This window comes from Parus major, chromosome 1A (assembly GCF_001522545.3).
Source record: "Parus major isolate Abel chromosome 1A, Parus_major1.1, whole genome shotgun sequence".
Lineage (NCBI taxonomy): Eukaryota > Metazoa > Chordata > Aves > Passeriformes > Paridae > Parus > Parus major.
The window spans coordinates 65,632,984-65,657,614 of record NC_031773.1 but is presented as its reverse complement, the minus strand read 5'-3'; the positions used below and the strand labels follow the sequence as shown (position 1 = coordinate 65,657,614).

Sequence of the window (24,631 nt, the reverse complement as noted above, 5' to 3'; positions counted from 1 at the left end):
TGTCTATCAACCCAGTGTTCTTCTGTTCCTGACCCCATGCTCTGACACAAATGGAATTAACTGATTTTCACTTCACATAAGGTGTTTCTCAGTGAACTAAGTCTTCACCAGGATATTTTTCATTACCATATAGTTACACTCTTAGAAGTGACTGGACAAATTAGGTGCTCTCACATTAAAAACATCACTTTTGCCTGCTTGAGGCTGAAGATGTTTTTACACAACAATTAGCTGTTGCCAAAAAAGCCAATTCCATGTCTCTTTACTGTACCCTGGGCTTGAAAAAACCACCTGAGAAAGAAAAACAGCTCCCAGATTCTGATTCTGACTTTAGTTTGAATTTAATGGAAGAAAACACTGGCAAGGTCATTAGAGGCTTCATATCTTTTCAAGAGGTGTTGTCCCGTCGTTTTCTCTGCTGCTGTAGTTTAACCTTGGAAGGACCCACCTGGTTTGCCATTTGCAGAAGGAGCATGTGTTGCTGGGTCAGCAGAAGTCTTTAATAAATATTAATTGTTATTTCCATTGTATTGTGAGGAGAGGATATAGTTGTGAGAGTCGGGATGTAAAACTAGGGGACTACTGAATTATAATGGTTTTTGCTGGGTGTTTTTCCTGCAGATCTGTCAAATGTGCTGACAGTTCACTTTGTAAATAAACTCTAGTTGTTCCTTTGCATTTCTGAAGTAAAAGGATAATGCAGATCAATCTGTGTAGATGTTGAAATCAAAGATGTAAAAATACAAGGGGAGGCAGCCAAGAAATACTTTTGTCAAATGGAAATTTCTGAACTTTCAGAGCTAGTGGTTTGATTATATGAGACAACAGGCATCAAAGTGATTGACAGTCTGCATATAAGCAGTGGGTGGCAGACGTAAACCCTTGATCAGATGGGGTTCTAAAATTTCATCTGGTAAGTTGAATGATGATATCTCCTGCTACCTAAATGCTGTTTTTCTTGTGGTACTTATTTTGGCCAAGTCAACTTTTAAAACACCTGACCATACATGAAGTACATTCTAAAAAGAAAATTTGTTGGTTTTTTTTGTTGGTTTTTTTTTTAGTTTAGTGTATTAACAATAACACTTCAAATAATTAATTTGTGTTTACCCATTTTACAGATTTTTTTTAAAAATTCATTTTAAAAGGCCAAATTACTTTAATTAGAGTGAAAGTGTTAATCTTCATCTGCTCTGCTTCCTTACCTGATAGTGAGTATTGGTGTTGCTGCCTCTTCAGCCATCTGTCTAAACTGTGGTTTTAATTTATAAGAAACTTGGCATTGAGATGGGAAGAAGTAAAGCATCACTTATGGAAATAGGATTTAATCTTTCAGTGTATTCAGGTTAACTTGTCTTTCTTACTATTTGTTAGGTAGACTGGTTCTAAATATCAATTTTTTCAAAATAACTTTTATTGTGCATATTTTGTATATGAGACTATGCTTTCAACTGCTTTTCTTTAGTATGTTGTTTGTGTTTTTTAACTAAGTTGGCATTTTTGAAATAATTTTGGAGGAAGATGTTGCAGTGATGTAAAAGAATTCTGCACAGCTGGGAATCTTAAATATTAGCACCACTTGATTAACACTATTATAATGTAACTAACTTTTTCCTGTGTGTTCTGAACTAACAGAAAGAGAATCCTGCCCGTTCTGGTAATGCATATAATAACAGATCAAGAGGAAGCAAACTAAAACTGTATTTGAAAGAGGGTTTGTTATTTGGATTTTTTTGCTTTTATTGGTATGAATCTGACTGTTGCGTGACCTTGGGCATTTTCCATAAGACCAGTGCATCTAGATTGTAGAACCATAAAATCACAGAATAGTTGGGGTTGGAAGGTCCTTAAAGATCATCTAATTCCAGCCCCATGCTGTGGGCAGTGACACCTTTCAATAGACCAGATTGCTCTGAGCTCCATCAAAACTGGCCTTGGACATTTCCAGGGACGGGGCAGCCTCAGCTTCTCTGGGCAACCTGAGAGGCCTCACCAACCTCACAAGGAAGAATTTCTTCCTAATATCCAATCTAAAGACACTCTCTGTCAGTTTGAGGCCATTCCCCCTTGTCCTGTCGCTCCAGGCCCTTGGGAATAATCCATCTGTGTCTCCCTTGTAGGTTCCCTTCAGGTGCTGCAAGGCCTCGGTTGGGTCACCCAACACCTCTTTTCCAGGCTGAACATTCCCAATTCTCCCAGCCTTTCCTCGTGGGAGAGGTGCTCCATCCCTCTGACCAGCTTGGTGGCAGAGCAGACCAGAGGGGCAGAATCTCCTTCCTCACCCTGCTGGCTGTGCTGCTTTGGATGCAGCACAGGGTACTGTTGGATAAACACTCCCAAAAAACGTTCCATTTTGGGCCTGGTAACAGAGGGAGGGCACCCGTCTCCAGTTGCAGGTGTAATTTGCCTTTTTTTTTTGCTTTTTTTCTGTCTCACATTTCTCAGCCCTTCTCTCATTGCATAAAACCGTGGGTTTCCATTGCTCTTTGATCATATGCATCAAAGCAAGGAGTTGATGTTGTAGATTAATAGCATTAAGCAGGATGGAATTAAGTGCTGCACAGGGCTGGTTTTGCTAATTGCTGACAGGTATTAGCACCAACAATTAGTTCAGACACTCACTTAACTCTGGCAATCAGAGCTGAACTCACCTCAGCAGCAGTGAGCCATCGCTGTAGATCAGAAGGTGGGTCTATCTGGGCTCACATTCTCTGCCTGATAAGGATGTTGATGTTTTAAAATGAAGTTGTGAGAGGACAACGTCAAAGTATGATACTCCTTGGTATTTTTCTGTGGATAGAGTAAGGATGCTTTTCCTGAAAAGCAGTATTTGCTGAAGCGTTGAGGCCTGCCTACTTTTTATAAATACTTGAACAAGATGAATAATAGGCAATGATGAATTAAAAATTAAATAAATGTGGCCTCTCTGCAGTTAGATCAATTCTCAGTTTTCCCACAAGCCTGATTGGCATCCACACTTCTAAATTAAAATACATTATACCTTGCTCCAGGATTGTTAGTCTGATTTAGGAGCAAAATAAACATTATGTGTGGATGTTTCAAGAAAACAGTGCAAGATCTCTTTTAAAGGATGTGAGAGTTCAGAGAAAATCCTGAGATAATTTCTGATCTACTTGTAATGTCAAATTACAAACAAATTACAAATCCCAAACCAGTTTTATTTGTTGCTGATGTTTTAATCTTTGGGAGACTTTCAGAACAACTTGCTGCTATTATTTTAAGGCAATAATATGATTATTGTTCTGAAATGATCAGCTCCTGAAGCTGCACCCAAATGAGCTCAAAGAAGGGCTCAGCTGCCCTGCTGGACTTTGGAGATGACAAGTGACATGTTCAGTGTTCCAGTTCAGTGCCACACTTTGTACCCCATGTGTCTCTGTGCTTGAACTTTACGTCACAGACAATGAAGATTTTTAATAGAGTTTGTACTCTTTTGTCTGAGATGAATGCAGGCCCACACATGTTGTAAGCTTCAATTAATTATCCTCTGGGGTCTGCTGCACATATTTGCATATGCTCTATCAGTGGACCACCAAGATTATTCAATTAAATCTCTCACAATGGCTTTAAGAAGGCCAGTGATTAAAGCCTTAGTGATGACTGTTCATTTATAAAATAATTATTTTTATAAATTTCAGTCTCAGAGCTTATTTCTTGCAAAATAGGATCTATTGGGAGAGACAGCTTGAAATACAGGATGTGTCTGAATAGGTACCACAGTTACAAGTGGTAGACAAGTGCATGCACCAACATTTCAGTTGCTTTCTCCTGCAAGATTGCTAAAAGAAAGATTTCTAATCATTTCCCAGATGACAATTTCTTAGCAGAAGTTTGCCAGACTATTTTTCTATTTTTCATCAGGTCTAGTTCTGACCTGATGTATTCTGATGTAAGTGCTCAATAAGTGTGGTTTTCTTTTAAAACCTCTGCTGAGTTACTGATAGAAATGTGCTTTTATTTAATAAAAATGGCTGATTACCACAGGTGTAATTGTGTAGTGACTATACCAATTCCCAGGTATCTGAAGTGATCAAGAAATTGAAGTTGTGTAGCTGTCTGGAGACTGTAATGTTGTTAACACTTCTGTGTAACCTGGGCTAAAATGATTAAAGGATTGGTGTGATTTACACAATCTTAACACCAAGCACAAAAAAAACAAAGCAACCTGCCATTCATACATATAAAAACCCAAAAAGCAAACAAACCTGAGTAAGGATAAATACTACCAGATAAGAGAAAGATAAAAATGTCAGCAAAGGTAGAAAACTTAAATAAGGTATTCATCTACTTCTGTTAATGAATATTGGGTTTTTTGATCCAAATGTACTTAGAGAGGTTTGCAAAGCAACACTGGTTTTACCAAACGTCTGTTGAAATTCTTCAATTTGAGATAGTAATTCACTGAAATTATACATATTTTTCTGGTTTTATGTATCTATTGGATTTGTGACTCAATAAATACAGGAGCTTTTTTTCTTTGGAGTTTTGTAGGAGGAGTTTTTTTAACAAATGCACAATTGTTTCCACATCAATAGGTATTAAACTGCTTAAATTGTCTGCATTCACTTTTCTTATAAGTATCTTTAGCATTTTTTTTTCAAAATATAGTTATTGATAAACATGTTAAAATTGCTAAGAAGAATTGTTGTTAAAGTTGCTTTCTTTTGTAAAATACCTCTAATTTTGATACAGTAAAATGGAAGCATAAGTCAGAACTGCCTTTTGAATTCCTACTTCTAACACTTGCTCAAGAACATATCTCACTTAGGCTTCCAATAAGTTAGGAAGGCCAAGGCTTGCATAACTGAGCTTAGTGGTAGATAATTTTCTGTCTAGTGAGCTTTAAAAACAGTAAAAGTTGGTATGTAGCTACCAAGCATTTGCTGAAGGTTTTCACTGAATTTGATGCTTGTAGTTGTAGAGGGGTTGACTAAGACAACTGAGTTATCTCTAATTTACTTGGTGTGATGAATTTCTTCTGGTAGTCTTGTACAGTTGTGCTCATGCAATCAGTGTTCATTTGTCCCTTGTAAGTACAAGTTGGGTTTATTTCTGAAAATTTCTAATATTGTATGTGTAAGGAAATACCAATGAGTGGTTTCTAATTAATGAAATGCCCCAATTTATTAGTGTAACTCCAGCAGCAAAGAGAGCTTTTTTTTGTTTTGTAACATTCTTTTTGTTGGGTTGTGTTTTTTGTTTTGGTTGGTTGGTTGGTTGGTTGTTTTGGGTTTTGGGGTTTTGGTTGGTTAGTTGGCTGGTTTTTTGTTTTGATTTGTTTTGTTTTTTTAATTGAATGTGTTTTTTTGTTGCCCTCTCTACAAGTTAACTTTCACCACTTCTACCCTCTCTACCTCTTCAGGAGAGGCTGCAGTGTCCCTCGTGCATAAACAAGATTTTGGAAAACATGAGCTGGTCAGACATCTGCTGTCAGTCTTCACAGAGTGCCAGGCTGGGTCAGGTTGGAAGGCACCACAGTGCTCATCTGGTGCCACCTCCCTGCTCAGGCAGGGCCATCCCAGAGCCCACGGCACAGCTTTGTGTCCAGACAGTTCTGGAATCTCTCCAGGGAGGCAGATGAGCTCTCTGGGCAGTCTGTTCAGTGCTTGGTCTGCACAGTGCACAGGGAGGAAGTTCTTCCTCATGTTCAGTGGAACCTGGCCATCAGTTCCTGCCCGTTCCTCTTGTCCCATTTCTGGGCCTCACAGTCCATGCTCTGAGCCCTCCCTGAAGACAGACAAGGATGAGGTCCCCTTTCAGCCATCTCTTCTCAGGGCTGAACAGCCCCAGCTCCCTCAGCCTTTCCTCCTGAGAGATGCTCAGTCCCCTCACCATCTCTGAAGCTCCAGGATCTGCTCCAGGAGCTCCACGTTTCTTTTGTCCTGAGGAGCCCAGAACAGGATATAGCACTTCAGTATGGCCTCACCGGGGCCAAGTAGAGGAGGGTGATGTTTGCTTCCTTCCAGTCCTCAGGCACTTCGCTGTGACCTCTCAGACATGATGATGGGTGGCCTGTCATCAGCAGGAAGAGACAGCAGCAGCCAGATTGGAGAATCCAGTGGTGCTTCTGGTCCACAAACAACCTGCTGAACCATGCTCTTCCAAATCCTGTTCCTCTTTAGAAAACACATTGTGGGGTTTCATGTCAGAATTGTTACGTTGCTCTAGTTCTTGGAGTCTCTCCAGGTAGTAAACCACTGAAGGATCCTTGGATTTCAAGTCTGAAGCTTACAGACAGTTCTGCCTTCTAACACCCACTTCACTATTCTCCTAAACTTACCTCAGATACCAAACAGTGTGTTAGTCATTTTTATTACAGAGTAATAATCACCGAATTTAAAGTTTTCTTCATTCACACTGCTACTATCAGGGTACTGTATTAGACCCTGGGCTTAAAATGTAATGAAATGTCACATAAATTGATGGCACATGGCAGATACATCTCGCAAATTACCACAATGGCTTTGTGGCTCTTACTGAGTCTCAGTAGTTTACAAATTGCCAGATATGCCATTTACAGAATAAAAGGCACCTCCCACAAAGTTCTGGGAACCCTGAAAACAGTAACTTTTTCTGACAATGGAGTGTTTGATTAGAAAGAGGAGTCCTTTACTAAAACCTTTGCAATCTGTAATAGAGTGCATGCTATTTTAGCAAGTATTTCATCCTAGCATTTTGAAAGAGTTTTTTTTTTTTATGTTTGCTCTTGCTTACGTAAACTTAGTTTTACATTGGAAATATGTCTTGAGAGCATGTTAATCATTTCTGTTCAAGTGAGAAAAGGCTGTTTTCATATTAGTATTTTCCCTGGAATATGAATGTGGGTTTAGAATGGTCCCATTGAAAGGAAAGTTTATCATTTTGGGGCAACAGTGCTTAATCGTTTGGAAAATAAAAATAAATGAAAAGCTGGAGTAGAGTCTGTTGTATAGAAATGTCCAGATGATTTTCACTACAGCAGCAGCAAAGATACCAAAGCTGCTATAAATGTAACTGAGGAGGACTTAAAAGGAAAGTCCACAGAACTGGCAGGTTGCCTGAGAAAATAAACTCTGAGCAGCCCAGAAAAATGGTGACAGCAGTAACTCCAGTTTAGGTGTTACATTGTCTGCCAAGAAAATGAGTAGAATTTTGTCTTCACCTTCCCAAGCACGTGCATACACAAAGGGTGAGAAGCACTCTGTTCTGTGCACGTATGGGATGTGGTGCAGGTCTGTCAGCACTTTGGGACTGGCTGTCTCTTTATCCCTCCCTCTTCTGCTGGGACTCCCTGATGTTAATTTACCATACTCAGATGTTTCCCTGTGGAGCCACGCAGCCCCGTTTCCAAACTTGTTGTTTAAAAACCTTAATTGGAAAAAGACTGGTAATTCTAGGGTATGATAGCACTGGTGAAAAAGTGCTTGCATTTGCTGTTTGCTGTAAAATGTGGCATTACAGATTTAGCAAAATGTAAGTGTCAGTATAGCCACAGACCACATCCTTGCTTGCAATTGAGTAGGGACTGCATTTACTTAAATTTTTTCCAAGTTCAGACAACTCTTCGTTATGTAACTGCATTTCCTGCTATTAGAAATGAGACATTCTTGTGCTGCAAAGCAAGCACACAAGGTAGAAATGTCTGATTTGATTCATCCCCCACCTCCCCTGCCCAAATGAGGAATTAAGGGCTTCACAGAAGCCAAACAAACTGGCCTAGACTTGTCTTATGGTTGTTTCCAGTTGAACCTTAGCTTTAAATATCAGTGCAAAAATTCAGCATTAATGCATAGAGAATGACTTTATTGCTCTGGTAATCTTGGTCTTCTTACCATATTTGTCATCTTTTAAATTATTTTGTCATGAAAATGCATAAAAACTGCTTCTCATAAGAAATACCACTCAGTATATTTGTGATGTATAGGGATTGTGTGTGTCCATAACAGAGATTAGTTTTCCAGTCTGTTAATCTTAAAACAGTATAAATGTTAGGAAGCAGATATTTGGTGCAGCATTCTTCAGGAACATGTTCTTCAGTGCTCATTTGTCAAAGGGAACAGTGTTTCTAAATTAAAGATGTGGAGGCCTTTTAAAAGTTGTGTCCTGGTTTGTGATTTTGTTTGTATTCAGCCTTTGCTTTGATGGCCACATTGACAGTAAGCAAATGAGAAGGCCTTAGCACTGAGGAACACATAAATAAAGGCTACAAAGAAAGGGCATGAGAGAAGCTTTGAAGTGGCATCTAGTTTTAATTTGAGTGGGAGAAAACCAGATGTGTCTTGGGGAGTTCTGGCCCTGCTTTTTTTTTTTTTAAGAGGACAGACAGAGAACTCAACCAAATCATTCAGTGGAGAGACCCCAAACCAACTGTTTCCACCCTGCTACTTTGATCTTTGTTACCACTGTGAACTGCTCTGTTCCAGAGGAAAAATGGTCCAACCCTTCATTTTAACTGTGTGCATCATCCTGTACAACTGGATAACATATCTCCTTTTTCCATTCCACCTACAGTTATCTGAGTTAATTTCCTATGCAATATACTGACAGAGATAATAGTGATTTCAAAATAGCAAAACTGATTAGAATTTTGATTTGGCTGACTTTGTGTGTTAGAACAAAACATTGGTACACAGCATTTTGGGTCAGCAGTCCTGTAAACACGAGATAGAATGAAAACAAAGAAACCTGCTTGTGTAGGACTTCTGTTGGCAAGCTCTGCACCTGGAATGCTGCTTACAAATAGAATAATAGAAATGCTGCTTACAAATAGAATAATATCTCTGAATGATATATCTGAGGGCTTTTTTTTTTCAGCAGTCCTTGGATCACATTAAACCAACAAAAAGATTGCTGTTGACTGTACATTTAGTGAGTAGATTAAAACTACACAACAAGGTTTTTTTGAACATGTCTAGAAAATAAGTAAAGTAATCCTGCCTTCTAAAGAGATTAAGAGTCTCAAAGGATGGAAAGGAGAAAGAGAGTAGATAAGAAAGCAAATAACATGAGTCAAATTCAAGGTTACTGTCATTTCTAACCTGAACAGGATAAATCTTTTTGCTCTGAGGGCTTGTCCATGTGCCAGAACTAAGCTAACTAATTAATTATGCCAAAGCTTGCAGTTTTCAGAGGAAAGAATTGGAAAGGAGAAGTTGAAAAATTCTGGAGAAAAGGGGTCAAGTTAAGTTGGTGCTGCTAGGTTGGTATCAGTTGTCTTGCACTGAGATATCTAAAAATGGACCTTCCAGACATGTGAGGCTATTTTTTTAACTTTTTTTTATTTTTTTTTTTGGTGTGGTTAGGGTTTTGTGTTTTCGTATTTATTGTTGGTTTGATTTAGTTTGCTTCTGATTCTTTTATGGCAGGTATGAAACCACTACTGGAATCATGCCCAGAATATTATCTTGATACATACAAAAATAAAACATGTTTTATTTTACATTGAAATGCTTCTCTCATGTCATCTTAGTGTAGATTTCTGGAGCCCAGCACATTGCAGTAGCAAATATTAATGAGGAATAGTTTGTGCCACATACCAAGTCTGGAGAATATGTTCATAAATAGTAAGGAAATACACAGGGAATTTTCACTTGTCTTTGTCTCTAGTGTTTAGCATGCCATTAATATGGATCCTAAAATAGTAAGGGCCAGTTATGGCCTTCATTATAAGTGCAGAAGACTTTGTGTGTGGTTATCCTATGTTCTCAAACCATGGGAAAAGCTGGAAGGAGCAGGAAAGGGCTGTATCTCTGCTGAAGTAACACACTGGCTTCCAGCTGGATGTGTCCAAGTGAGCCACTCTCATACCAATATAAAAGTACAGATGCATAGATATGCAGAGTTGAACTCTGATTTACACATTGAACTTGATATCAAGTTGGTATTAGAGTTCTTAGTAAAAAACATTTTTTGCTTTATTTCCCTTGAGATTTACTGATGATGTATAGATTATTGTAGTATAATAAACTAAATTCTACGTGTGTCTGTGTGTACCCAGAAACTTATGAATAACTGAACAACTGTCTAAATTGGATGTTGAAGATTGTGAATATCAAACTGTAGCTTGGTTTGAGTAAAACTCTGTGTGCTCTGCAAGATGGAGTTTAAAACAAATGCCTTAACCTGCTGTTATGTGGGAGGGTTATGACAATAATTATCAAGCTTCGCTACACCTTGCGCAAGTATTTTGAGGAGTCTTGTCAAAATACCAGCTAAATTACTGCCAAAAATGCAACAATTACATGAGTAATGAAAAAGTTTTCAAAGGGAAGTATTTAAAATCTATTCATCCAGTTAGACATATTTACTGTCATCACTGCTAGTTGCACAAGCTGAATTTCCAGTGCTCACCCATGAGATTTCACTTGTGTCTGAGCTGAAGGGAAAGAAAAGTCTGTTTTCCCTTTGCCCTTTTAGAAGGAAGTGACTATACAGGTCCAGAAGGAGAGTACTGTACAATCCAGAGGAGCATGGGTCATGTCTGTGATATGTTTTCTGCCTTTTTTATGTAATCTCAGCTACCTCCTATACATCTCAACACCCGTGTGATTAGTAAGGAAAATGGTGTTTTGTGTTTAAGGGTTTTTTTGTGGTTTTGGAATGCTAACTTGATATATGACTCAAACCTTAAGCAAACTATTCTTGAGTATTGCTTTCTTCCTTCTCCTCTCTCACTTTTCCACCCTCTCCCTTTTTTCCCTCCTGGCTTTGTGTGGCTTCCCCACTGCAGTCCTTGAGAGTGGTCTCACACAAAACACGGGATGTGCCTCCTCTTGGGTGGACCTGAGTATTTCTGGTCCCTGAGCAGAAGTCCTGATCCACTTATTTCCACGTTTATGGGTGTCAGCTGACAGTCTCCTGCCAGCATTTAATGCGAACAGGAAATCAACGTCTTCGCGAAGCTCTTTGTCCAGCTCATCTCCATAGTTTGCTTTTGGTTCTTTTTTTCATTTTGGTGTGAGAGTTTCTGAAGTGTCATAGCAGGGAAAAAAAAGATTTTGGAAGGGAAGAAAAGGAGGACTCAGAAAAGAAAGATCACCCAACCAAAGAAACCTGGATGATGCCACCTCAGGAATGTTTTGAATCTGAATTCTCTTTAATCTCTTTCTTTGAGAGACATTGTAAGACCAAGGCATTTAGGAATAGACTGTCCTCAGTGTCTCTTTCCTGTCTCCTCACTGTAATTGATAGATTTCTGCAACAACAGCTTCTTCAGGGGCTAAACTTAGAAATCTGCTGAACTTAGAACAAAGATAAAGTACTGACAATTGCTCGCTCATCAATTAAGCTCTGTAACATAGTCTCTCCATTTAGGCATTAGGAGGTTTCTAAAATCCCAGTAGAGGAAATGCAGAGAATTGGGGTATCTTTCTAATCTTTCACTCTAGGTTTATGAAGGTTTATCCATTCATTCACCATGGAAGCAGTGTGGATTTTTTATTAGGCTTTTGTTTGAAGTCAACTTTTAGTCAATAATGCTCTATAATTGCAAATTGTTATGATCCAAGGAATTTTAAAAGTGGAGAATATTAAGATATTGTTAAGTTCAGGTTGTTTTTACGAAGCAGGAAGGGTGGAAAGCGTGACATTCGTGAGATGAGCTGTGCTTCATGGTTTTGAAAGTTCAGATGGTTAAATGAATAGGCAGTAAAAGAAGTAGGTGTTAAGGATGAAGTGCCTCTGGAGATCATCTAGTCCAACACCTCTGCTAAAGCAGGCTCACCTGGAGCAGGTGACACAGGTTGAATTAAGGTTTGGAATCTCTCCAGAGGAGGCTCCACATTCTCTCTGGGGCTGGTGTTCCAGTGCTCAGTCACTCTCACTGGGCTTTTTCCTCATGTTCAGGTGGAAGTGGCTGTGTTTCAGTTTGTGCCCCTTGTCCTGTCGCTGGGCACCACTGAAGAGAGCCTGGCCCCCTGCTCTTGGCACCCACCTTTCAGAGATGTGGATGCATTGATAAGATTCCCTCTCAACCATCTTTTCTCCAGGCTAAACAGGCCCAGCTTCTTAGCCTTTCCTCACGGGAGAGAGAGATGCTCCAGTGCCCTCATCATCTCCATAGCCCTGTGCTGAACCTCCTCCAGAAGTTCCTTGTCTTTCCTGAACTGAGGAGCCCAGAAGCAGCCCTCCCTTTCCCTTCCCTCCCTTCAGAGGCTGGAGGACTCAGACATTGCTTTCCTGTGTGGCAGCAGCTGATAGTTGTTGAATTTGGGCAATTTCTTCCAAGCTGTGGGACCTGCTGCTGTCTCTCAGGATCTGCAGTTCAGGGGAGTGAGATAATGCAAGGGGAGCATTTTTGTGCTCCTGGGGGTGAAGCTCAGCCTCCCAGCCACTGGAAGGCACTTCTGAGCAGCAGCCTGAATTAAAAAGTCACCTGAAAAAGCAAAATTGTGATTGCAACCTCTCACTCTTATTCCAGTCACTGAGTATTTATCTGTAATATTGGAAATTTTAAACTGGTTATCTTCATGTCCTGAGGATGAGAACAATTGCTTTTACAGTAAAGTTTTATCCTTACAGAGCAGTTATGTGTCTCATGTTCAACTTGTCCCTATCCAGCTGAAATCCTGTTTATGAATACATAAAAGTCACAGCTGAAGTGAATTATCTATGTTCATGTAGAAATTAAAAACACTTTTACTGTTTTTTAAGCTCAGAATGGTTACCAACCCAGTGCCAGTGTTATCCATCTCTTCTCAGAGTTCTAATGAAGATTCTTCAATACTAGTTCTCATCCTTTTTCTTTGTGTGTGTGTGTGTGTATATATGCATTTGTGAGTTTGTACACTTATGTTGTTATATGCCATAATTAAATATTCTTAATTGTTTTTACTGAACCCATACATTTGATATACAAGATTTACATAATTGAGCTGGAAAATCAAAACTTATTGCCTAAACTTTTCTTTCTCTCTCTCTCTTTCACAGTCATAATGAACGAAAAGTAACCTGCAAACATCCAGTGACAGGGCAGCCATCACAGGACAACTGTATTTTTGTTGTGAATGAGCAGTAAGTGCCTTCTGTTTCACTCTATAAAACACAGGTTTTAAAGCCCATTAATAATGAAGTAAGATTCAGTGATTACTAGTGGCAATATTTATTTTTTCCAAGTCAGATAAACATGGAGATAGTTCTACTTGTTTAAATTACTTGAAAGTAATGATAAATATTTTATACTAACTTTTAAGATATCAACCATAGCTCAAGTCAGTTGTATGATAGAAACGCATCACATTTATGTACTGCATGAATTTCCTCTTGTCACTTTAGTTACTCTGTAATTTTAATAAACAACCTAGATATTATATAACAATCAAATAAACTTCCAGAAAGGGATAAATTTTATAACCACTGAGGCACAACCACAAGCTGTTAATCTATAATGTTTTGCCTGATAGTTCCTCCTCAACTGGTTATTTCCTTGGCCAGCTGGGACACTTTCTGAGTCATAATAACTCAGATTTGCTGTCTTTGCATTAGTTTTGTAGAACACACAACAGTACAAGAAGGTGTGCATGGAGCTCATACCTGACCTCAAGATTTTATTGGTGTCTGGGTTCTGGGTGTCCTACTCACCACCATTGCTGCAACACGTTACACGGTGGTTTGGGTGAAAACCATCAGAAAATTGGCCAAATTTCACCACTGTGCCTATTCTCACCCAAATGGGGCAAAGCCAGATGGGGCCTTTGGAGAGCATTTCTTCCCATTTCCATCTCACACTCATACCTGTCTTTTTCCCTCCCACCAACACCTTGCTCTAATAGAGAAATTCTATTTTTAAGCAACATCTTAAAATTCATCTATAATAGATTGGAGTTTAAAACACAGTGCAGGTAACTCTGCAATGAAGTGTGAATTGCTTTCAAATTGGAAAAGTAGGACACAGGCTGTACAAGGCTACATCTAGGGGTGCTTTTTATTAGCAGTCTGCACACACAGCATGTTCTAGTGCTATTACATATTCTATTTTCAGGACTGCTGCAGCAATGTCATCTGAAGAAAAGAAGGAGCGACCAGTAAGCATGATATGTGAAGCAACTAACTATAATCTGACATCAGATTATGCTGCTCATCCAATGAGCCCTGTGGGCAGAGTAAGTCTTTATGTCCAAATAAATTAGAACTAAAATAATGCAGTTATTCCACAAAGTACCAGGCAGTGCTATGTGTTAGTATTCCACAGAAAAAGAGAAACAAAGCTTATATATTTTTCAGGGCACTCAACTCCTTCCGTGTTTAATTTGGAAACTGAAGTGTCTCAAAGAAATTGTCACTGCAGCTGTAATTTTTATCAGGTATCTCAGACCTTGTGACTTGCAGGTACTTAAATTGACCTTTCTGATCTGTGTGAACAGCAAAACCTTGAGGGAGTGATGAGGCACTGGGCCAGCATTGTAACAGGAATTGCTCCATCACAAACAATTGCCTGGATGTCTCCAGGAAAAACAGAGAGAGTTGGAATTGTGTGCAAGAAGTAGTTGTGAGAGAGGTGGGAGGTGACCCTGTGCTAAATAGCAGATGACATTGGACCAGAAGCAGAAGTCCTGGCTTCCTAGAAAAGTTCCTGGTAAATGTTTAGGAGAATCCTAGGGTCACCTTAATTTATGTTTATTTCCCCATTCAGCCAGTTTCTCAGGAGGTTAAGGTGAATGCCCAGATATTCTTACCAATTTCTAGATTTACTGGATAAAGCTGATGAGCATATTGTGTGCTTTTTTACATTTTTTTTTTACATTTTCAGCTTTCCTGAGAGAGAAATGCACTTCCTACAGAATTAAGTGCCTTAAGTTTTCTAGGAGGCCAAGAAAACAGCTTTGATCAGTGATGACAGACAAGAGCCATCATCTCTTCTACCCAGTAGTTAACAGTTAAACAAGGAGAAAAACCCTATACTTTAGCTAGTCATTGAAAATGTTAACCCTGAGAAGTGCTTTTTCAGCAGATTAATCCAGCCTGCAAGGGAAAAATAAATTTTGGAATGCGTTCCAACTGAACAAATTCCTTAATGTCAGAAACTTGAATTGAAATAATTGACTTACAGTGTGGTGAGAAACATTGCAAGGTTCCTTTAAGTGCGATTTGGAAATTTTTTGTTGTTTTAAATATCTCATGGGACAGGCAGAATCCTTGACCTATGTTAGAAAACTGTTATTTAATGAGAAAAGTGTCTTAATCTATTAATGTTGCTGGGGGGAAAAATAGAGAGTCACAGATGTATTATGAACAGTAACAAAATCCATCTCAACTTTCATATGATCATGTTTAAGTCCATGCAGGAAAACCAGTTAAAAATACAACAAACTAGAAAACCCCCAAAGAACAACAGTAAAAAATAAACTCAAAACCAGCTAAGCCCTAAAACAACCAAGCAAGTGAAAACCCAAGGTAATTTCTTGTTAGGGTCATAGCAGTGATGTGGAATGCAATAATTACATAGCTAGTTTCTCAAAATTCATTTTCTGGGAAGCAGTCTCTGGTTAAATATGCAAAATTAATTACAATTTAGGAGCATGTGTCTTACATTTTTCACACTTCTCTTTCAAAAGAGAAGTTGAAAATGCCCTTTAGCCTAATGTTTGTTTCAGTCTTTGAGAAGGAAATTGAGATTTCTATGGCCCAGTTACTGTGATTTCTTTTACTTTCATTGATTAATGACACTTTAGTTTCCTGTGAAAATAATACTTTGAAAAAAAATACTGTTGTTCTGCTTTTCATTCCTCCTGTTCTAATTATTTAAATGCACTTAAAATATTAATATGATTGTTGTGGCTGTATGTGTAATTGCTGTGCATCAGTTTTCAGATGTAAATTTGTCTGCATTAGTGCAACACCATTTATAAAGTGTTGGTTTTGGGGAAGTGAATGCTGCCAAAGTAGAACCACAGCTGATCCACAGCTGATACCAGCCTGCCTTTTCTGGCAGCTATTCAAGGATAATGAGTTGAATCCTTTCTAAAGATGACTGTATAGAAATGACCCATGAGTTGTACCTGGATACAAAACTGATTTTCTTCAGTGGTTTTACTCATGTCTTCAAACAGTAGAGCCTGAAATTCTTAACTTTTTGAATATAATGTGTAGAGGACTGGTGTATTGCAGCACAATAGAACAGGGATAAAATGTTGGTGAGGGTAGTTAGGGAGGACTAATTATATAGGAGTTAGGGAGAGCTAATTACAGTGGTTGCCATTTTTTTAGGTGGTTTTTGTTTTCAGAGATAACTCATGACCACACCTGATACTGGAATTTAATGAGGAATGGAAAAGTTTGGGGTACAACTCAAGTTTCAGACAGATAAGGAGTTTAGGAGAAAGTTCTTCCTTGCATTAATGTTAGTTGGTCCCAGATAGATAGGGAATTTGGAGAAGTTTCTATTTTGTGTCAGAAAGACTCTCTGGAGTCTAATGCTGCTGCTGACCAGAGGCTAATATGAGGTGAGGCAAAAATCACTTCCTACCCAGTAAAAGTCTTCATTCTAATCTTGCTTTCCTATTATATGCATGAGGGGGGGCAAATAACACATTACAGCTCTGTTAAGTGCTACTTACTTCCTCTTAGCTTGAAGCATATTTCCAAACATGAAGCCAGTGGCACAGACCCCTGGCTGTGAAAACCCACAGGTTTCAGATTGCTACAGAAGTATTTCTTTTCATCTCTCTGTAGAATTAAGAAATTGTTTTTTCTAGTTGTCTTTTTTTATCTTATTTTTATTCCTGCTGTTAAAATCACTACCTAGACAAACAGGATTATATGCTATAAATTGCTTTTTAATGTGTAAAGTCAGTCACATTACCAGGCACCCTCCACAGTTCAGATCTGCTGCTCTTCACTGCTGTCCTGATTATCAGCAGAATAAGCTGAACACTTTTCTCACCAAAAATGTGTGTGGAGTGTTAGCCCAGGACAGCTGAGGAGCTCCTGGTGACTCCATTACAGCTGGGATGTTTCCCAGTGCTCATAAACATTAATCAGTTTGTTTATAGGTATTTCAATTCAGCCCAGCTTTAGCTGAGTTTAGTTTAGCCATACAGGTCTGCTCAGGATCCAGGTTTAGCTGGAAATTTTGGATTAATAGTGATGAGGTTCATTAGCAAACAGCACAGTGAACAGGAGGGGTGTGAAGGGCATTACTGGTGCTCAGAGCTGAACACCTGTACTGTGTTTTCATGGTTTATATTCAGACCAGTCCAGCAGTGCTCCTTGTGCATCTCACATTTTAGTGCTGCCTAAATGGAATCCACTTTGCTTTATTATGCAAACCAAAGCACACAAAGAGTAAATGACTGGGAGATTTCCTTCAAGAGCAAATCCTGGTCCAAGCTGAAATGCTGAGGCAGAAACCCACACAGGTCATGGAAAACTGCAGCACTGGAAGGCACTGAAATTGCCCACAAAATCCAGAAAGCAGCATCATCATGTTGTTTTGTGGTTTGAAAGATAATGTAAGCCTTGAAGACTGGAAAAATATTTTTAAAGAGAAGTTGAAAGTAACAAAGGTACAGATTTGTACTCTCTGAATTTACATGCAGAAAATTTCCTTATTAGCAAGTTCTCAACCTATGTTTTTCAAATTTGCATGCAATAAATTTGATGTTAATTAATGGCTTTTGTGCTAGTTCTGAAACTGGGAAAGAAGCCTCACATAAATGCTGTGTTTTTCTACCAGCTAAGTAGAGAGAAAAGCCACTTGTAGGATGATGAAATGTGCAGCCCCAGATGCTGACTGGTCTGCTGTCCAGAGTTCAAAACCCTGCTGTTTGTTTTTTCATTTTTGGAAAACAGTGAGTTTCGCTGACTGGACATCCTGGCTTCTTTCTGAGCACATTTGTGCAGGGTTCTTCTCACAGGATCTGATTTTGGAGGCATCTGAGTTGCTGGAACTGTGCCTTAGAATGGATCAGATGGTACCAGGTGTGACTCCAAGTTTGCCTGCTCTGTTGCCTTCTGCACCTTCCAGCAAGTGATTAGTAGTTGGATCGTTCATTCACCATCCTCACTCTCTCTTTGCCTTCTCCAGAAGCTGGAGCTGGGCAATATGTCCTGTGTTATTTTGTGCTGTGGGGTAAAAAAGTAAAAAAGAAAATAAACCCTTCAGTTCTTATTTCTTTTTTTCCCTGTCAGAGTTGGAGATAATGAGTTATGTGTGAGAGACCACAGGACAGTCAGGGATCCCAGGCATAACAAGTGGAGGAGGTTATCTGAAGTCTGACAACTCATAATTAGTTTATGTACACACCTGAAGTATTTCAATATCCCAAAATACTCATCATTTTAAGGTTCAGTTTGTTGTGAAGTTATTCTCTTTATGCAGTGTGTGGCAAAATAATTACAAGTTATCTAAAGTGTTCTCTGTGTTAACTAAAATTAGAAAGCACTTGTGATGCTGCATTTAATTGAAGGAAGTTTGTATTCACAGTTGGTAGTATATAACCCATTAAAACTCTGCTGTTAGCTCAGTGAAATTGGAGTCAATATGGGTTTTTATCAGACCTACCTTAGAGAGAGCTGTCTAAATTATCTGAAATTGTTAGATTTGACATAAGTGGTTGGTTGTCTTCAGAAGCATCCTTAATGCCTTAGCTATTTTTACAAGTATAGGAATTCTGGAGCACTCTTGAGGGGTTTTGAACCTTTAACATCTAATATTAGAGTAGGTGTGAATGTTACAAATGATTTCTGATCAAAGTGTTAGCACAGCTTTTGTGTGATATGCCGATACAGCAGTCATACAGGTTAACAGAGAGAGATGTAGTTCACTTTATAACTGGATTTTTATAGGTTCTTTGTTATATATTCCTTTTTCACAGCTGGATGTCATAATTTTCTTGGCTTCTTACAAATCTTTCTCCGTTTTGCACTGATAGATTTTTTTCAGAAGAAAATGTGGAAGTTTTTTTACTTCTTAATTAGGTTTTCAATTGCTTGCTCTGTCTTGCTTTTCAGAACTAAGTCAAATTTCTGTATCTCCAAGGGAAATTAAAAGCACTCTGGTTGTTTTTATATTCCCTCATGATTCTTGCAAAAAAAGAAATATAAAATGTATTTTGTGCTGTAGACTCTAGTCAGGCACACATAGTTTTTGTAATGCTATTTTTTTTTTTTGCCAAGCAATGTTGTATTCTTCAGTTAATGGCATCATTGACAAAAGCTGCACATAATTTTCAATAAAGTTCTCAGTTCATGATTTTTAACCTACAGCTGGATTCTCTCTGAAACATGTGTAAAACCCAACTTTGTTCTGGATTTCCCTAGAGAAACCCCACACCCTCATTTGCAACAAAACCTGAGTGGTTGTTTAACATTCCTCCTCTGGGAATTTTGCATAACCTGATGCTTAGTCCCTCTAGAAGAGATAGGGAAGCTGAAACACAGGATTATATTGTCTCAGTCCATATGGTGGATTTGAAATAAAGATATGAAGGCAGCTTTAAAAATGTGCTTAAACTTTACTTCTTCTGCACAGGAGTGTGCTTTGCTCTATCACATCTCATGGTGTCTGAGGCACCAATTCTTACAGAATTTAAAACACAAGTAAATGTTCAGCTTATTTAGTTGCAGAACAAACTTTCTAAATGTAGGCTGAGAAGAATGAGCTGTGAATTGGCAAAGCACTGCAGGTCTCTTTGTGCCTTTTCCAATTTCTTTTGGCTATTCAAGTAGAAGGATGAAATCCAAAATGCTTTATTTTTCCTACTTCTCTTAATCATATGTGATGATTGCAGAATTGTAAAAAGTACAAGCAACAGCTGATATGAACTCTGAAGTTTCATGGAAAGGTTTCTAAGTAGACTTGGGTGCAAGCATGTAAAATAATGAATATTCAAACCAAGAGATGACCCAAGTGATGAGAACAAAGAAAGAATACCAAAAAATTAGTTTATTTTAGGAAATGGGGGAATTATTTCTTGTTGGAGTCTTTACAAGTTTTCATGTGTTAGGTCAGTGTTGGAAGCAGGAAAGAGTGGAATTTCTTGCCCAGGTGATGTAGTTTTTTCATAATTAATAATATTTCTGTGAGTTGACTTCTCTTCCTACAGCTCACAAGGCATTTTACCTACCTTAGAAGAAGGTCAGATATGTATTTGGTTGGTTTTTTCCTTGTTTAAAAAAGCCCCAAAACATCTTTTAGTACTTGTCTTGGGATTTATCTTTATATTCTCTGCAAAAGAAAAGAAAGAAATGCTGAAGCCAGCAGAACCATCACAATAATTATTTATCTAAAAAAAGAATACAGTTTGTGTTCTGCAGTCCCCCAGAGGAACACATATAAGAAAAAGATTTTAAAGAAAAGAAGAGTTTTGATTTTTCTACAGTTATTGATGTCATGGTTTCTTTAACGTGTTCAATTCAATTTAGACATCACGATCTTCAAAGAAGGTTCATAATTTTGGAAAGAGATCGAACTCCATAAAGAGAAATCCTAATGCACCAGTTGTCAGACGAGGCTGGCTCTACAAACAGGTACTCAGACCCTTCTCACCCCCTTCTTTTTTTCTTTTTCCCTCCAGTGTGTGGTACAAAAGACAACTGCTTCTATAAAATACAGTGATAGTAGCAGAATGAAGCTATAACCTGTGGTCTTCAATTAATTAACTCCTTACTGAATATCAGTCTAATACAAATAAGGCCATCAGACAAGTAAAGAGCATTGATAAATTAAATAATTGATTTCATTTCAGGTATGTTGAGATAATGGGACAAGGGTGTGTGACCCAGAATATTGGGGGTTTTCAAGTTTCTTTTGTTAGACTATATGTTTTTTCTCTTTTATTCTAAAAGTAGTATTTTCAAAAAAAAATAGTAAGTGGAGCCATTTCTTCATGTATTTCACATAGGTATGTCTATTTCCTTAACTCAAACCTAATCATCTCAAAACCAAAGATTATTTTAGGTTTTCCCATGGAGTTTAAAGTAATCTGAAGTATGTGCTCTTTAGTATTGGGACAGTGTTCTATCCTGCTGTAGATTTGCTATTCTGCAATCCCAGATTACACTTGCACTTTATTGGTTTGCAGGAATTCAGAGTACAATAGCTTGATAAAGAAAAAAAATAGAACATGAACAACAAAACTCATTAGGCCATATTAAAAATCTGATTTTAATATCCACCAAGAACCCTTAAGAACTCATAATTTAAACTCAGCTGAGACAAATGTGTGTATGTAATTTTGATCTACAGTGTCATTTACTGTGCTTAGACTGGCTGGAATGACCTGAGTGTATTTCTGGGTGCTGGTGATGAGTCAGTTTTTAAAAACTGCTCAGATAAAAAAGCATGGAAGTGTCTGTTTAGTGGAAGATTTTCCCAGATTTACACAATCCTGTGGCCTCTACTCTAGTTCAATGCTGAGAGTGGAAAATTCTCACAAAGGTGACTTTGATGCTGTTTTCAGAGGCACAGAATCACACAGTTGTCTTGGTTGGAAGGGACCTCATGATAATCTAGCCCAACCTCCCCTGCTCAAGCAGGCTCAGCTAGAGCAGGGTTATAGAACTCTGGCATATGCTGAGCTGGAAGGGAAGCATCAGGATCATCGAGTCCAACTCCTGGCCCTGCCCAGGACACCCCCAGAATCACACCATGAGTCTTGGACAGGCTTTGAATATCCTCACAGATGAAGGCTGCACCACAGCCTCTCTGCTGGCAACTTGTGATACTAATTTGACCATTCTCACAGTAAAAAAGTTTTACCTTTGCTCTGGTGGAATTTTGTGTTTCTTTATTTCTGCCCATGGTTTCTTTTCTTGTCCTTGGCAAAAGTTTGGCTCCACATTCTTTACAGTCTTTGATTAGCTGTTTATACTGATGCCTCCTGAACTGTTCTCTCCCCAGACTGAGCAGTCCCAGCTCTCTCCCCCTGTTTTCATATGAAAGATGCTCCAGTCCCTCAGTCCTCTCTGTGGCCCTTTGCTGGGTTCCCTCCAGTATGTTCACATTTCTCCTGTACCAGTGAGCCCAGTTGTGGAGCAGCACTGCAGCCAGCCCTCTGCAATGCTGAGCAGAGAGGAAGGATGTCCTCCCTCCAGCTGCTGGCAGCACTGCTAACACAGTCTGGGCTGCTGCTGCCCTTCTTTGCTACGAGGATGCATTCCTGGATCATGATGGTGCATGGGGTTTTCCATCTCCAGATGGAGGACTGAGCATTTCCCTCTGTTGAACTTCAAGAGATCCTTCTCTCCCCAATTTCCCAGCTTGTCAAGTCCCTCTGAATGACAGCACAGCCATCTGGAGTATGAGGCACTCCTCACAACTCTCATTGTGTGCAGACTTGCTGAGGGTGAGCTCTGTGCCTGTGTGCAGCTCATTAATGAAGTTGTTAAATTGTCTTGGCCACGGTATCGACCCCTGGAGGAGACCACGAAGCACTGCGTGCCCATTCCCTGGGCCTGGCACTTCAACCAGGCTTTAATCCACCTCAGTGTTGGGGATGCTTTACCTGGAGAACAATTCAAGTGCTGTGATGTTCAATTGGTGTTCGTAGGAAAAGGCACTGCTGTGTATTTCCATATTGCAGTGGTCATCGAGAGCCAATTCAGTCAAGAGTTTCATCAACAGATATGATCTTCAGAAATGTACAGTGACAGCTTGTGCAGGTTTCTTTCTGATAGTAAAATAACATTTATGTAATCACAGAGAGTGGCAATTTTTTGTTTAATTCAGGGTGTGCTGTCTTAATACATGTAATGATCTTCTGTTATTTTCCGCTAATTTTTAAATCCAGACCATACTACTTTTTTGGAGGATGTTTACAGTGAACATACTTTTTCTCAATAATGTTTCCTAGCTATTACTTGGTTTATCATTTCTTCTTCTTTCAGCCCATTTCCCCCACCCCAAAAAGAGCAGAGCTTGAAATACGAGGCTAAAAATTATCCTGACTTTTCTTGGGCTGGGGAACTAACCTAAAAACAGACCCACCCCACAGCTTCTCATTATAGAATCCCTCTTCTTCATTGTCACAAAACCTATTTACTACAAGAATATTGCTAATTCACACATACTTTACTTCTTGGAACAGATTAACATATTTATTAAATCTGGTTCTACCAGGATGTGTGTGCTGCAGTGCTCTGGCTTATTTACACTGCAGTAGTGGTGGCAGTCTTTCATTCTGAGTTGTGTGGTGTAAATTGGTTATAAGCATAAAAGAAAATTAAATTGCTGTGGGAATGAACTTTATTTGGGAAAGAAATTTGCTCTGGATGTATGAGTGGTAGTAAGTAGAAGACAAAGTTCAAAAGAAAGTTTCTTCAGAAAACAACGGAGGATCTACCTAAAGTGTTATCTTGCTCTTTTAAGAGAAAAAAGCTTTTTTAATTTTTTTTTTAAATGTTTTTAAATTGAATTAGTTAGACTGTAGATTGTAATCTCTAGCATCCCTGGAGAAAAAGAGGCTCAGAGAGGGCCTCCTTACTCTCCTGGCTAAGAGGAGATTGTAGTGAGGTGGGGACTGGTCTCTTCTCCCAGGTGACAAGTGACAGGGCAAAAGGGAATAGCCTCAAGTTTTAGGCTGGATATCAGGAAAAAATTCTCCTCCAGAAGGGTTGTCAAGCACTGGAGCTGGCTGCCCAGGGAAGTGGTTGTGTCACCAGCCCCTGAGGTGTAATTAGGTGTGTTAATGTGGCACTTGAGGACGTGGTTTAGTGGTGGACTTGGCAGTGCTGGGTTGGACTCAAAACAGCCTTTTCCATCCTAAACAATTCTGGGATTCTCTCCTAACTTCAGCCTTCCTGGGGCACAGCGACAGCTCAGGGTGAGAAGCCAAATCCCTGAAATAGCCAAGAGAAGGAGCTCCCAGCACACACAGCAGAGTTGTGCAGTGCCTGGTGTGTGCTGGGAGCTGCTGCTGTCCCCAGTGTGAGCACTCTGACCTGCTCCCTGTGCTTCATGCAGGATAGCACTGGGATGAAGCTGTGGAAGAAGCGCTGGTTTGTGCTCTCAGATCTCTGTCTCTTCTATTACAGAGGTAAGTCCAGCTCCTGACAGCTTCGTTTGCTAATTTTGCTTGGAGCAGATAAATTTTGACACACCACTCAAATATAAGAAATAAGCTGCTGCTCAACTTAATCCATTAATATATTGTATAGCTGTCAATATCCAGGCCTGCTACTCTTATTTTTCAATTTTTTTTCCCCTTTCTTTCTTAATTACCAGTTTCACATAATTGCTCCCTGCCTGCCAGGCTGTGCTCAAAGGGCAAAGCCATTCACAGCCATCTCTGTTACTAAATTCTGGGTTGTAGTTTTCTCACAGCTTCTGTGGCTGGAAACTAAGTATGTCAGGTTAAATCTGATTTTTATGTGAATTAAGTAGCTGAAATGGGGATAGGGAAGGGATATATTGCAAGGGAGCTAAAACTCTGCCTTTAGAATGATAAAGGGGATATATATTCCTTTGGGAACTCTAATCATGAATACTTATAAAATGAAATGGTGTCCAATTCCATATGAGTAGAAGTCTCTGCTGTATTTGGAACAAAAGAATCTGTTAGTAACCTCATGTAGCTTGATCAGACTTATTTTACATGGAAAAAATTAGCTGTTTCTCATTCGAGTCTGGAGTTACATGGGTTAGTGATCCCCTCACCACTGCAGATTATGAACTGTAGTGATCCTGGGGAGAAAA

The 24,631-nt window shown here is 39.1% G+C and overlaps 1 protein-coding gene across 11 annotated transcripts in view; it reads left to right on the top strand.

The window, feature by feature from the left end:
• Positions 1-24,631, top strand: part of PLEKHA5 (pleckstrin homology domain containing A5) — a 166,657-nt gene that overhangs the window by 86,048 nt on the left and 55,978 nt on the right. For all 11 annotated transcript variants that reach the window (XM_019006721.2, XM_015628348.2, XM_019006720.2 and 8 more), the window contains exons 2-5: positions 12,928-13,011; positions 13,979-14,099; positions 20,362-20,466; positions 23,900-23,972. In XM_019006721.2, the coding sequence (XP_018862266.1) occupies positions 13,992-14,099; positions 20,362-20,466; positions 23,900-23,972 (286 nt within the window). In that variant the 5' untranslated portion in view covers positions 12,928-13,011; positions 13,979-13,991. The remainder of the gene's footprint in view (positions 1-12,927; positions 13,012-13,978; positions 14,100-20,361; positions 20,467-23,899; positions 23,973-24,631) is intronic.